At 36.0% G+C, this 16,085-nt stretch overlaps 1 protein-coding gene across 1 annotated transcript in view; it reads left to right on the top strand.

Moving 5' to 3' along the window:
* LOC101009624 (clathrin coat assembly protein AP180) overlaps positions 1–16,085 on the top strand; it is a 170,631-nt gene that overhangs the window by 95,507 nt on the left and 59,039 nt on the right. Inside the window, 4 exon segments of the mRNA XM_031667289.1 lie at positions 3,858–3,885; positions 9,371–9,480; positions 11,481–11,505; positions 11,507–11,585. Of these exon segments, the coding sequence (XP_031523149.1) occupies positions 3,858–3,885; positions 9,371–9,480; positions 11,481–11,505; positions 11,507–11,585 (242 nt within the window).

Below are 16,085 nucleotides of genomic sequence, written 5' to 3'. Positions count from 1 at the left end.
AACAAAAGATTTCCCCATGACTTATAGCATAAATGCCAAAAGAGAAATTTATAAAGAAAATTAGTTACTTAAAATTGTTTTATTTGTCTTCTGGTCACAGTGTAAAACTATTCTAACCTCTAAGCCAAGTATATACATAAATTGAAGCATTTGCAAATGTCTGTTATAAAGAATATGTATGCCCTTTATATTTAGTGCCTTGTGTCCACTACTATTTATTTTTGTAATTATGTGCAATACTCTGTGATATACCTTTATATATTATCTGTGTCTATAATTCCACAGGACAAAAGAGAAAAATTTATTTTATTATTTATGTGGGTTTACTAAGTGTTGAAGTTACAGGAAATTTAAGATAAATCTTTTGTAATTCAAGTTATTTGAAGGATGTAGATAGATGTTTCACATCTTTTTTTTTTTTGGCTAGCATTTATACTCAAAACTACATAGGGATTATTGTTATGACTCAAATAAAACTTAACAAAATATTCTATTTGACAGCTTCCTATTAACATCTTGGAAGGAAATATGGACATTTGCTGTGTTCATAGTGAAACCCAAGAGTTTGTAGTAATTTTACGGAATTTAGAGTAGATTACTTATATGGGTCATTCATTTTCTTCTAAAATTATCTTAATGCCTTGTTTTTCCAACATGGTTCATTGCCTACTAGATTTTTCTAGGTGAAATTATTAATATAAGTATTGGTCTTTTTAATAAATATTATCTATATATAAACGATGTAGCATCTTCTTTCCTAAAGGGCAATGACTAACAGGGTGGAAAATCAAGCAAGAAACACTTAAGAAGAGCAATTTATATGTTGTGTAAGAGAGAAGCAAATGTGCCAAGCTTATCTGTGTTTTGGGGGTTGGAATGTGGAATGAGCATAGGCTCTGAGGAGCAGATAGACTTGGACTAGAGTCTGGAATCCACCATTGAAGCATGATGAGACATGGGAAAGTTATTAACCTCTCTGAGCCTGGGAACCTTCAGATTTTAATCAGTGATTAATGGTGCTTTTGAAAGCTATTGGAGCACCTCTGGTTCTCACCCTTTTAATTAAATCATGGCAGCAGCCAACTCTGGTTTATGAAAACAGAGGTCACACATCCTGACAGTTTTGTTTCACAGAAAATAACTTTTTAAAGACTTCTGGTTAATTTATTGATTATAGAATGAATACATGAATCACATGAATATATTCTAATTTAAAAATTCAAATAATACAGAAAATGTCAGGTGATAGGTAAAGTGCTAGGGATATAAAACAATGGGATGAGTTCCTTCCTTTCAAAAAACTTAGTATCTAGTGAAGAAGATAGAGAATTAAACAGGCAACTAAGATATAATGTGGCAAGTGGGATGATATCTCAACAGAGACAGTAGATTTTTGTTTGTTTGCATAATTCATGGGATAACTCTAAGTATCATTTAGTAATATTGTTTATGTGGAAGCTTGGCAAAATGATTCTTGTACCAATTATGATTTTTCATACTTAAGTACGATATTCTTTTTTATAGCAGGTAGAACAATTCTATCATTTTTATTGTATCTTCATTCTTGCTATGGGGTAGAAGATGTTATAGAAGAAGTTATAATATTTTAGGTATTAGTTCGGAGATGTATTTCTAAAGCCCTTGATTTTTTTTATTTTTTATTTTTTTTTGAGACGGAGTCTCGCTGTGTCTCCTAGACTGGAGGGAGCGCAGGGTGCGATCTCAGCTCACTGCAACTTCCACCCACCAGAGTCAAGCGATTCTCCGCCTCAGCCTCTTGAGTAGCTGGGATTACAGGCGGGTGCCACCACAGCCAGCTAATTTTTGGTTTGTGTGTGTGTGTGTGTGTGTGTGTGTATTTTTAGTAGAGACAGGGTTTCGCCATATTGGTCAGGCTGGTGTTGAACTCCTGACGTCAAGTGATCTGCCCGCCTTGACCTCCCAAAGTGCTGGGATTATAGGTGTGAGCCACCCCACCTGGGCTATTCTCTTTTCTTTATTAGTATTTATAATTGTATCAATATCACTAAGAACTGGTTTATGAAAATTGCTTGAGAGAGAAACAAATTAATTTAAATTAATTCATTCTTAGAAAGTGACCATGCCAAAGGCTTCTATGTTTTCTTTGAAGAATTCAGGCTATTATTTTCTTGAATTTTTATTCAGATTTAACTCTCTTCTTTTTCCATACGTAAAGGGAAAAAATAGTGGGAGTGAAGAAATTATTAGCCAAAACTCACTAGGACATTTTCTACCTTATGCTGTACTAGATTTTTAGGTTCTTAAGTAATTTACTGTAGATATTTCAGTAGACCCTTTGACATGAACAGTATAGATAAAGGTATATCCTTTCCCTCATAGACTGTATTACTCTTAAGATAACTTTTAGCCAAACTCCATGTAACCAAGTTGTTACCCTTATGCTTGTTATATAGCGGAATTTTCTGTGCCCTTGCTACCTGTTGTTTATATACATTTTAGGTAGAAATTAAATTCAAACAAAAAATGGCAGGCATGTATTTGCAAATGAAGTTGAACTTAAAAGATATTAACTTGGGCCGGGCGCGGTTGCTCACGCCTGTAATCCCAGCACTTTGGGAGGCCGAGGTGGGCAGATCACGAGGTCAGGAGATCGAGACCATCCTGGCTAACACTATGAAAGCCCATCTCTACTAAAAATACAAAAAAAAAAAAAAAAAAAAAAAAAAAAAAAAAGCTGAGTGTGGTGGCAGGCGCCTGTAGTCCCAGCTAGTCGGGAGGCTGAGACAGGAGAATGGCGTGAACCCGGAAGGTGGAGCTTGCAGTGAGCCGAGATCGCACCACTGCACTCCAGCCTGGATGACAGAGTGAAACTCCGTCTCACTATATATATATATTAACTTGGCGTATAATACTGTTAAATTTGCTATGTCCAATAAGACAGAAATTCAAAATATTGTACAAAATTCTACTTACTAAATTTCTGCTGTAATTTTCTTTTGCTGCTGCTATGTGTGTGATATTTTCTCTGTAGATGAGTAAAAAGTCATCCCTGCCATTCACTAAGACGGTGAATATAGGCTGCTTATTGAAATGTATTTAGTCTTCATCTTGTTTTGTTATTCATTTTTCACCAACTGAAGTTAGTAAAATGTGAACTGTTCTGGCAGTTATTTCCAAAGCACTTTGCTAGAAATGATCTGCAATAGTCAATGCTACCAGTAATGTAACTTAAAATTCACCCTTTCCTAATTTTCCCTCATTTTCTTAGAAAAAAGCATCGAAGTTGCTGTTTGTTTCCTAGCTCCCACTAATTATAACAGGATGATGGGAATATTTTTCCTAGAATATTCTTGCTAGGGTTTTTATTACAGCCATAGGAAAAAACAAAAAACAGACTTCAAGGGTATGAATATGGAAGCCGAGATATATTTCAGGCACAGGGCCCATAGGGATCTTCACAGTGTACTTTAACCTTAGTGATCTAAACCACTGGGTGTTGGGGTTTTTTATAATTCTACAAAGCATGGTTTTTTCTAAGCCTTCTGAAAATAGTTTTAAATTCCCGTTTGGACAGTTTGTTTTTATGGACATAGGCAATAATGTTTGACTCAAAGAATTTGAGTTGCTAGAGATATAGAAAATAATGTTGAATTTAAGTATTTCTAGTACTGGAAATTAAGTAGATGGAAAACAGTGGAAGGGGATGTCATTATTAACTAAAAGATTAAAAGTTTTTAAAAAATAGTTTGTCCATTATTTTAAAAGTCTGTATATAAAACAAGTTAATGCTTGACCAAGTGAAATCCAACTTAAAAGCTTCTACAAATATATTCACATATATATTCAGTTTTAATTTTTTTTATGTTGCCTTTTAGATCTGGTGCTCCCTCTCCATTAAGTAAGGTAAGTTTGGTTTTCTGTTTAGGGGGTTCTTTGTTTTTCGCTTTTTACCGTTTTACCATCATAAAGTGTACAGTTCAGTGGCATTATGTACCTTTACACTGTTGTACAACCATCCCCACTATGCATTTCCAGAACTTGTTTTTATCTTTCAAAACTGTAACTATACCATTAAACAATAACTCCCCACCTCCCTCTCTCCCCGAGCGCCTGGTAACCACCATTCTACTTTCTGTCTCTATGAATTTGATTACTCTGGGAACCTCATGTATGTGAACTCATATAGTATCTGTCCTTTGGTGGCTGGTTTATTTCACTTAGCATGTCTTCAAGGTTCAGCCATGTTGTACCATGTGCCTGAGTTTCTTCCCTTTTGAAGGCCGAATTATATTCCATTATATGTATATACCACACTTTATTCATGCATTCATCTGTCAGTAGATATTTGGTTTTTTATATCATTTAGGTTTATGAATAATGCCTCTGTGAATGTGGGTGTACAAATATCTATTTAAGTCCCTGGTTTTGATTCTTTGGGGGTATATACCCAGAAGTGGGATTGCTAGGTCATATGGTAATTCTAATTTAAATTGTTTGAGGAAAGGTAAGTTACGTTTTTATGTATCCTCCTTTATATTTGTCTCTAAGTCCAATGTAGTATAGTATATGCAATTTAGTCCTTTGTTTGGACTAAATATTTTTAATGTTGGAGAGATTTTCATGTATTTATATTACAGCAGAAAACAAATGTTATCGGTAGAATGTTTTAATAGTTGTAAAAGAATTTTACATATTCTAAATCAGAGTCCTATGAGATGGGTAAGCATGTTTCAGTGGTAGAGAAATCCATTGTAATGGGGTGTCTTTCCACAAATATGCCTTTTAGACAGTCTACTATAATAATTTAATAACTCATTTACCTCCTCATCTCTTTTTTACCATGTGGAAGGACAGGATTAGGGTTATTAGTGACAAGAGTATTTACTTCTATAGGTCTGTAGTTCACATTTACCATTGTATTCTTCAGACAAAAATGTAATAGATGTGTTTTTTCCTCTATGACAAATTTCCATTATATAATTGCTGTCATTACAGATATTCAAGGATATCATTATAGCTGCACTGGTGATCTCCAGACACCATGTATTATGCCAGTGATGGGTTGGCTGACTGCCTAAGATCCCCTCAGGGACCTTGAAAAATCAGTCAAATAAAACAAACAAGTGAAAAGCTCCATTTATTCTGATATAAGGCCAGGTTTAAAACCATTATGTCTATGTGAAAAACTCCAATACGTAACTGCTGAGTAGAGTGTCATAAAATTGTGGCGGCCTTTGGGTTGGTCTGTTTCTACATTTTGGCCAAATTGAATTTTACTGACTTTTTCTTTTTGTAATAACAGATTATTTGGGTTCTGTTTTCCTCGCTCTTACATCTCCTCGGAGCTTGTTGTTCCAAGGCATTTTTAATGGGCTTCTGTAGAGTTTCATTTTTTGCATTTATGTTGATAATATTTATTGCTGTCATTAAGTTCTCAATGTTTCCTCAATATCATTTTTCTAAACTTATTTACATGTATTGGCTTTTAAAAACCTTTTCTTAGAGGATTTCTCATTGTTCCCAATGGATGACATACAATTAGCTTTAACTAGTCCTTTCTCTTCCATAGATCATGTTTTGTATTCCATTTGGAAGATTTGGATTTTTGTTGAAGAGAGAGGTCTGAGTTGATATTTTCTGATCAGCAACATCCACACTGCTTATGTGTCCACCTTTCTTGAAGTGCTGAATGCTTGACACTTGCATATCTATTGAATTTTGACTTTTGGATTAGTTATATTCTTGGACAAATATATTATTTAAGTCTGTAAATTTCTTATCTCCTCAGGGTTTTTTTTTCAAATTATTCTTTTTTTTATTATTATTATACTTTGAGTTCTAGGGTACATGTGCATAACGTGCAGGTTTGTTACATATGTATACTTGTGCCATGTTGCTGTGCTGCACCCATCAACTCGTCAACACGCATCAACTCGTCCTTTACATCAGGTATAACTCCCAATGCAATCCCTCCCCCCTCCCCCCTCCCTGTGATAGGCCCCGGTGTGTGATGTTCCCCTTCCCGAGTCCAAGTGATCTCATTGTTCAGTTCCCACCTATGAGTGAGAACATGCAGTGTTTGGTTTTCTGTTCTTGTGATAGTTTGCTGAGGATGATGGTTTCCAGCTGCATCCATGTCCCTACAAAGGACACAAACTCATCCATTTGTGTGGCTGCATAGTATTCCGTGGTGTATATGTGCCACATTTTCTTAATCCAGTCTGTCACTGATGGACATTTCGGTTGATTCCAAGTCTTTGCTATTGTGAATAGTGCCGCAATAAACATACATGTGCATGTGTCTTTATACCAGCATGATTTATAATCCTTTGGGTATATACCCAGTAATGGGATGGCTGGGTCATATGGTACTTCTAGTTCTAGATCCTTGAGGAATCGCCATACTGTTTTCCATAATGGTTGAACTAGTTTACAATCCCACCAACAATGTAAAAGTGTTCCTATTTCTCCACATCCTCTCCAGCACCTGTTGTTTCCTGACTTTTTAATGATCGCCATTCTAACTGGTATGAGATGGTATCTCATTGTGGTTTTGATTTGCATTTCTCTGATGGCCAGTGATGATGAGCATTTTTTCATGTATCTGTTGGCTGTATGAATGTCCTCTTTGAGAAATATCTGTTCATCCTTGCCCAATTTTTGATGGGGTTGTTTGTTTTTTCTTGTAAATTTGTTTGAGTTCTTTGTAGGTTCTGGATATTAGCTCCTTTGTCAGATGAGAAAATTGCAAAATTTTCTCCCATTCTGTAGGCTGTCTGTTCACTCTTGATGGTAGTTTCTTTGCTGTGCAGAAGCTTTTAGTTTAATGAGATCCCATTTGTCAATTTTGGCTTTTTGCTGCTGCTGTTTTGGTGTTTTGTGACATGAAGTCTTTGGCCCATGCCTATGTCCCAGGGAATGGTACTACCTAGGTTTTCCTAGGGTTTTATGGTATTAGGGTCTAACATTTCTAAGTCTCTAATCCATCTTGAATTACTCCTTGTATAAGGAGTAAGGAAAGGATCCAGTTTCAGCTTTCTACTTATGATAGCCAATTTTCCCAGCACCATTTATTAAATAGGAATCCTTTTCCCATTTCTTGTTTTTCTCTCAGGTTTATCAAAGATCAGATGGCTGTAGATGTGTGGTATTATTTCTGGAGGACTCTGTTCTGTTCCATTGATCTATATCTCTTGCTTTGGCACCAGTACCATGCTGTTTTGGTTCCGTAGCCTTGTAGTATAGCTTGTGGCTCAGGTAGCGTGATGCCTCCAGCTTTGTTCTTTTGACTTAGGATTGTCTTGAGATGCGGGCTCTTTTTGGTTCCATATGAACTTTAAAGCAGTTTTCCAAAATTTGAAGAAACTGCATTGGTAGCTTGATGGGATGGCATTGAATCTATAAATTACCTTGGGAAGTATGGCCATTTTCTCAATGATATTGATTCTTCCCATCCATGAGCATGGTATGTCTTCCATTTGTTTATGTCCTTTGATTTCACTGAGCAGTGGCTTGTAGTTCTCCTGAAGAGGTCCTTACATCCCTTGTAAGTTGGATTCCTAGGTATTTTATTCTCTTTGAAGGCTAAATTGTGAATGCAGTTCATTCCTGATTTGGCTCTCTCATTTTTCTCTGCTACTGGTGTATAAGAATGCTTGTGATTTTGCACATTAATTTTGTATCCTGAGACTTTGCTGAAGCTTTAACAACTTAAGGAGATTTTGGCTGAGACAATGGATTTTCTAAATATACAATCATGTCATCTGCAAACAGGGACAATTTGACTTTTCTTTCCTAACTGAATAATTCTTTGATTTCTTTCTCTTGCCTGATTGCCCTAGCCAGAACTTCCAACACTATGTTGAATAGAGTGGTGAGAGAGGGCATCCCTGTTCTAGCCATTTTTCAAAGGGAATTTTTCCAGCTTTGCCCATTCAGTATGATATTGGCTGTGGGCTTTTGTCATAAATAGCCTTATTATTTTGAGATACGTTCCATCAACACTTCTCCGAATTTATTGAGAGTTTTAGCATGAAGGGCTGTTGAATTTTGTCAGTCTTTTCTTGCATCTATTGAGATAATCATGTGGTTTTTGTCTTGGGTCTGTTTATATGTTGATTATGTTTAGTATTGATTTGCGAATGTTGGAACCAGCCTTGTCCCAGGATGCAGCCCACTTGATCATGGTGGAGGCTTGATGTGCTGCTGAATCCATTTCATATTTTATTGAGGATTTTGCATCGATGTTTATCAGGATATTGGTCTAAAATTCTCTTTTTTGTTGTGTCTCTAAGTGAGGGTTTGGTATCAGGATGATGTTGGCCTCATAAATGAGTTAGGAGGATTCCTTTTCTGTTGATTGAATAGTTTCAGAAGGACTAAACAGCCTCCTTGTACCTCTGGTAGAATTGAGCTGTGAATCCATCTGGTCCTGGACTTTTTTTGGTTGGCAGGCTATTAATTATTGCCTCAATTTCAGAGCCTGCTATTGGTAAATTATTCTTTTTAAAACTTCCTTTTAGTTTGGTCTGTTTGAAGTCAGATGTCCAGTTAGGGGAGTATCTCATAGCCCTGGCTTGGTCTTGGTCTTCATGAATTTTACCTGCTATTAATCTCATCTCCACTTACAGAACTAAGTATCAATAGATTGTTTTGAAATGTTCCATTAATCTTTCTCTTGTGAATACATGAAGAATTAAATATACCAGACGAAATTGTTTACAGTAACTAAATAAAAATCTTTTAATATATTATTTGACTATTAATACCTCTTCTTAAAAAAACTAGTCCAGAAAAATAAATACTAGATTTTATTTTTACCTTTTTAGTTTTATCTATGTCATATTAGTAATGGGATATAGTCATGATATCTTCAAAACATCAGTGACTTGAATCTTGCTTGGGAATCGTTCTCTTCCAACTGTGAACTATTTTACAAGTTAGATTTCTGGATTTGAAAGTCATCTGACAGGACCTCACATGAAATCTTTTTAGGATGACAAGAAAACATAATGACATTTTTTTTTAGCGATTATTACAATTGATAATATTTGAAATTTTTTGCAACTTAAGATCTTTCCTAATAATTTTATGTTCAAGAAATATATTTAGCTTTTATTTTAATTAATGAATGGAAGACATTGCAATGTTAAGCCAAATATTTTATCATTGTATATGTTACATTTAAAATTTGTAACGTTTTAGCCAATATTAATTATTTATTACAATTATTGATTTCAAATTTTATTGAGTTTTTTTTTTTCCTCCACAAAGAATTACAAAAAAAAAAATTTCTGGGCGTGTCATGGGTATACAAAGAAAAGTCCTGTTGCTCCGTGTCCTGTAGATTCATATTTAACTCAAGTGTGTTGTGCATCTTCACTTTCAGTCTTCTCCAGCCACAACCGTTACATCTCCCAATTCTACACCAGCTAAAACTATTGACACATCCCCACCGGTTGATTTATTTGCAACTGCATCTGCGGCTGTCCCAGTCAGGTTGGTTAATAAATACGCAGTTAACTGTTTATTAGTATTTTATTAGAATTTGGTTTTATTTTTATATGCTGTACCCAAATGATTTCACCAAAGGAAATCTAATCCTAGTAATGTGATACGTTGGGGTTTTTACTACACAAAGTACATTGTTTTACTCCTGTGCCTCTTAAATCATTAGAAAGACCTAAGCTATAGAAATCACCTTGGTGTCACAAACTGGGAAAGAAAATGGAAGAATGATACACACAATTTTTTTCTGAAATTGACTGATGTGGAAAGTGTTTTCTAAAATTAGTTTCTTCTTGTGGGAAATTCAAAAGATATTTTAAAATGCTTTAAACACACACACATATACACACACACACACACATGCATGCTAAACTTGGAATTGTTAAACCAGTTATCTAGTGCATATGAGGAACTCACACTCTGGTGGTAGGAGGAGGCCTTCGGGGTATTCCTAATCAGTTTTTATAGCACCTAGAGATCAGAACAGTAGTGAGAAATCTGGGGATGACTGTGCGTTCTTTGAAATCTCAGGCCACCTAAAATCAATCCCCAGCTCATAGGGGTATCCTCAAATAATAAATTTAGGTCAATTCCTTAGTTCATTTGCCTTAAGAGGATTCTAGTATCATTTTGCAGTATCTTTGACTCTGATTAGGAATGCCCTATGTTTGGAGACTTGAACTTTGAGCAAGAAATCCAAGTACTGTACCCATGTTAACCCATGCTTTACTCTCTACTTGCTTAGTTCTGAGTTTTATAATAGCAAGCTTGGTATAACCAAGTCCTTTCTGTTACTGTTCTAATATAAATTGCTTCTTATAAAAGCTTTAATATATTAATAATAAATATGTATTCCTTTCCTGTTATTTAATCCAGTTGTATTTATGAAATGGACATCAAAACTAAGCAATGCTTTCAGTGGTTTTGAAACTACTTTTTAAAAGCAGCAGAATCCTTTCTTCAAAAGAATATTACTTGGAAATCTAATATGTAAAAAAAGATAAAGATGAAACTGCTGTTTATGAAGGCAGGTAGGGAACCTGGGACCCTGATGGCTTCACATCTGGCCTGGTAACCTTTAAGCCAGTTCTCCTCTAATCTGAATGTACATGTTAATTGCTTTGGCATCTGATTAAAATGAAGATTCTGAGGTAGTAGATACAGGGTATGCCTGAGATTTTGCATTTATAACAACGTCCCAGGATGCTGCTGCTTTGAGGTCTATACTTTGAATAGTAAGGCTGCTCCTTGGAACTTCTACAGACAGAGAAGCTTTGAAAAGCACAGCCTCAACTGAGTAAAAATAAAAAATGCAGTAGTCGTTTTAGGTGAGTCCTCTTACATTTGTCCTAATGCTTTCCCTTCCCTTGCCCCAGAGAGTATGTTTTTATAATTAGTACAAAGGCACCTTATAGGGCCTGATGTTCATCTTTTGATGATTAGACATCACTTTTGCCTCAACAAAACATTGATATATTATAGTCTAATGTAGGAAAAAGATAAATTAGTGGTTAATAATTCTCTTTAGTGTCCTTTGGTTTATAAATAAATTCTTCTCAAGACATGAATTTTTTTCTATACAAAAGATTTTGGGAAATAGAGAAAAAATAACCTCAAGGTTATGATTTTGATTTCCCTATAGGGTACTTCACATAGATCAAGTCCAGCCCACTCTCTGTTTTTGTAAATAAAGTTTTATTTGAATAAAGACCTGTTGATTTGTTTATGTATCATAATGTAATCTCATTCTACAGAGTCAAATAGAAATAGCTAGCCTCAAAGTCTAAAATACTTGCCATCTTGCCCTTGACAAAGTAGTTTACCAACTCTTGGTATATACTATATCTCTATACTTTCAGGTGTATTATTCTTTTATTTGCATTTTAAATGCCTAAAATCTTTGATGATTTCTGCATGTCTTTATTCAAACACCTTTATGTTATAAAATTTCAAATCTGTTTTAATGTTTTTATTTTCCTTTAGCACTTCAGGCCATCTGGTGATCTTCTGGACCTCCCAGCCAGACTTTTCCTCTGGAGGGGCAGCAGCTGCCTTAGCCTGCTTTCTACCACCTGCTGGAGGCCACTGCATGGGGAGTGAGTGAAATGAACAACCTTGCTGCATTTCTCCTATTCTTTATTTCATTGTTTTTGCCAGGCTCTAATTGTTAATATTGCTGCTTTTGATTATCCAAATGGTATTAAAACTTGGAGGAAAATGCTAAAATGGCATTTATTTATTAAGGAAATATTGAGAGAGACAGAGAAAGTGCCTATAATACAATTGTGAAGAATATTCAAATATTACGCTAGTTTTAACTTGTTTGTATTTGTAGAGGACATGGGTTTTTTTGTTGTTCTTTTTTTATTCTACTCTAAAATTCTGATTATTTTTATTAATTGTTGTCTAGAGACTCAGGCCTTAGAGGATTGAGTATTTCCCTTAATTTATGGTTACTCAAAGGGTAGCATTTCTATTTGGTTTACAGTCAGGTGTTCTTTAGATTCTTTTTTTTTTTTTTTTTTTTAACAATTTATTTTTAAAATTGTATTTATTTATTTATTTATTTATTTTAAATTTATTATTATTTACTTTAAGTTCTAGGGTACACGTATTGCATAGCGATGCAGGTTTGTTACATGTATACTTGTGCCATGTTAGTTACTGCTTTTAAAATATCGTCATTTACAATAAGGTATAACTCCCAATGCAATCCCTCCCCCCTCCCCTCCCCTTATTAAGGGCCCCCGGTGTGTGATGTTCCCCTTCCTGAGTCCAAGAGTCTCATTGTTCTGGTTCCCACCATGAGTGAGAACATGTAGGTGTTTGGTTTTTCTGTTCTTGCTTGATAGTTTGCTAAGAATGAGTGGTTTCCAGCTGCCATCCATGTCCTACAAAGGGACTGCAAACAACTCCTTTTATGGCTGCATAGTATTCCCATGGTGTATATGTGCCACATTTTCTTAGTGATGTCACTGATGGACATTTGGGTTGATTCAAGTCTCTTTGCTATTGTGAATAGTGCTGCATAATGGCTGCTCGTGTGCATGTGTCTTTATAGCAGCATGATTTATAATCCTTTGGGTATATGCCCAGTAATGGATATGGCTGGGTCATATGGTACATCTAGTTCTAGATCCTTGAGATATATGCACTGTTTTATAATGGTTGAACTAGTTTACAATCCACCAACAGTGTAAAGTGTTCCTATTTCTCCCACATCCTCTCAGCACCTGTTGTTTTCCTGACTTTAATGATCGCCATTCTAACTGGTGTGAGATGGTATCATTGTAGTTTTGATTTGCATTTCTCTGATGGCCAGTGATGATGAGCATTTTTCATGTGTCTGTTGGCTGTATGAATGTGAAATGTCTGTTCCTTATCCTTTGCCCACTTTTTGATGGGGTTGTTTGTTTTTTTTTTTTTTTTTTTCTTGTAAATTTGTTTGGAGTTCTTTTTGTAGGTTCTGGATATTAGCCCTTTGTCTAGATGAGAAGATTGCAAAAATTTTCTCTCCCATTCTGTAGGTTGCCTGTTCCTCGACTGGTAGTTTCTTTGCTGTGCAGAAGCTCTTTAGTTTAATTAGATCCCATTTGAATTTTAGCTTTTGCTGCCGTTGCTTTTGGTGTTTTAGACATGAAGTCTTTGCCCATGCCTATGTGTCTGAATGGTGCTTCAGGTTTCCTCTAGGATTTTATGGTATGTTCTAACATTTAAGTCTCTAATCCATCTTGAATTGAGTACAAACACTAAAGGAGTAAGGAAAGGATGCAGTTTCAGCTTTCTACTTATGGCTAGCCATTTTAGCACACCATTTATTCAAAATAAATGCTTTTCCATTTCTTGTTCTCTCAGGTTAAAGTCAGATGGTTGTAGATGTGTGAGTATTATTTCTGAGGGACTCTGTTCTGTTCATTGGTCCTACCTCTCTGTTGTTTTAATTGCCTGTTGTGCCTGTAGCCTTGTGAGTATAGTTTAAGTCAGGTGGCGTGATGCCTCCAGCTTTGTTCTTGACTTAGGATTACATCTTGGTGAATCTTTTTGGTTCCATATGAACTTTAAAGCAGTTTTCTCAATTCTGTAGAAGAAACTCATTGGTAACTTGATGGGATGGCATTGAATCTATAAATTACCTTGGGCAGTATGGCCATTTCGATATTGATTCTTCTATCCATAGGCATGGTGTTGCCCATTTGTTTGTGTCCTCTTTTGATTTCACTGAGCAGTGGTTTGTAGTTCTCCTTGAAGGGTCCTTTACATCCCTTGGAAGTTGGATTCTAGGTATTTTATTCTCTTTGGAAGAGCAATTGTGAATGGAAGTTCATTCATGGTTGGCTCTGTGTTTGTCTATTATTGGTGTATAAGATACTTGTGATTTTTGCACATTAATTTTGTATCCTGAGACTTTGCTGAAGTTGCTTATCGAAAGCAAGGAAGTTACTGGAGGCTGAGACAATGGGGGTTTCACAAATACCCCAATCATGTCATCTGCAAACAGGGACAATTTGACTTCTTCTTTTCTTCTGAATACCCTGATTTCTTTCTCGCACAGTTGCCTAGCCAGAACTTCCAGCACTATGTTGAATAGGAGTGGTGAGAGGCATCCTGTCTGTCTGGTTTTCAAAGAATTTTCCAGTTTTGCACTGTCAGTATGATATTGGCTGTGGGTTTGTCATAAGTAGCTCTTATTATTTTGAGGTACGTTCCATCAATGCAGCGAGATTTATTGGCGTTTTTAGCATGAAGGGCTGTTGAGATTTTGTCAAAGCCTTTTCTTTCTGCATCTCTATTGAATCATCGCATGTGGTTCTTGTCTTTGGATTTCTGTTTATATGCTGGATTATGTTTGTGTGATTTCGAATGTTAGACCAGCCTTGCATCCCAGGGATGACCCACTTGATCATGGTGGATAGCTTTTGATGTGTTTTTGAATCCGGTTTTGCCAGTATTTTTATTGAGATTGCATCGATGTTTCATCAGGGATATTGGTCTAAATTCTCTTTTTGTTAATGTCTCTGCCAGGCTTTTGGTATCAGGATGATGTTGTGGAAGGCAGGTTAAGGAGGATTCCTCATACTTTCTAATGGTGGGTGTTTCAGAGATGGTACCAACTCCTCCTTATACCTCTGTTAAGTCAGCTATGAATCCATGGTCCTAGTTTTTTTGGTTGGTAGGCTAACCAAATTGCCTCAATTTCCAGAGCCTGCTATTGGTCTATTCAGGAGTTCAACTTCTTACTGGATTTAGTCTTGGAAGAGTGTAAAGTGTCAGGAAGTATCCATTTTCTTCCTAGTTTTTTTTCTAGTTTATTTGCGTAGAGGTGTTTATGGTATTCTCTGATGGTAGTTTGTATTTTCTGCGGGGTGGTGGTGATATACCTTTATCGACTTTAATTGCATCGATTTGATTCTTCTCTCTTTTTCTTCTTTATTAGTCTTGCTAGCGGTCTGTCAATTTTGTTTGATCTTTCAAAAACCAACTCCTGGATTCATTGATTTTTGGAGGGTTTTGTGTCTCTATCTCCTTCAGTTCTGCTCTGATCTTGGTTATTTCTTGCCTTCTTCTGCTAGCTTTGGAATGTGTGCTTTGCTCTTGCTTCTCTGTTTCTTTTAATTGCTTGATGTTAGAGTGTCAATTTTTTGATCACTTTCCTGCTTTCTCTTGTGGGCATTTAGAGTGCTATAAATTCCCTCCGCCACTTTAAATGTGTCCCAGAGATTCTGGTATGTTGTATCTTTGTTCTCATTGGTTCCAAGGAAAAACATCTTCGTGCTACTACCTTCATTTCGTTGTACCCAGTAGTCATTCAGGAGCAGGTTGTTCAGTTTCCATGGTTAGGCGGTTTGATTGAGTTTCTTAATTCGAGTTCTAGTTGCATATGGTCTGAGACAGTGATTTATTATCAATTTGTATTTCTTACATGCATTTTGCTGAGGTGCTTCCAATTATGGTCAATTTGGAGTAAAATTACGATGTGGTGCTGAGAAGAATGTATATTCTGTTGATTTGGGTGGAGGTTCACCATAGATGTCTATTAGGTCTGCTTGCTGGGGAGTTTCAATTCCTGGATATCCTTATTGTTAACCTGTCTTGTTGATCTGTCTAAATGTTGTGGTGGAGTGTTGAAGTCTACGTCGCATTGTATGGGAGTCAGTCTCTTTGTAAGTCCTCACGAGACAACGTCTGGTGCTCCTGTATTGGGTGCATATATGGCCAGAGATAGTTAGCTCTTCCTGTTGAATTAGTCCTTTACCATTATGTAATGGCCTTCTTTGTCTCTTTTAGTCTTTGATGGTTTAAAGTCTGACATCGGGAGACTAGTATTGCAGCCGCTTTTTTTGTTCTCCATTTGCTTGGTAGATACTCCATCCCGCTATTTTGAGCCTATGTATGTCTCTGCGTGTGAGATGGGTCTCACGGGCATTTGATGGGTCTTGACTCTCTTTGTATCAGTTTGCCAGTCTTTGTGTCAGCACTAATTGGGCATTTAGTCCATTTTACATTTTAGGTTAAGATTATTTATGTGTGAACTTGAGTCCTGCCATTATGATATTAACTGGTTATTTTGTAGTTGGAAGCAATACGTAAGAAAAAGA

The sequence above is a fragment of the Papio anubis genome, chromosome 6, assembly GCF_008728515.1.
Source record: "Papio anubis isolate 15944 chromosome 6, Panubis1.0, whole genome shotgun sequence".
Classification (NCBI taxonomy): domain Eukaryota; kingdom Metazoa; phylum Chordata; class Mammalia; order Primates; family Cercopithecidae; genus Papio; species Papio anubis.
Note: the sequence above shows the minus strand (reverse complement) of the source record. Positions and strands in the feature narration are given on the sequence as shown.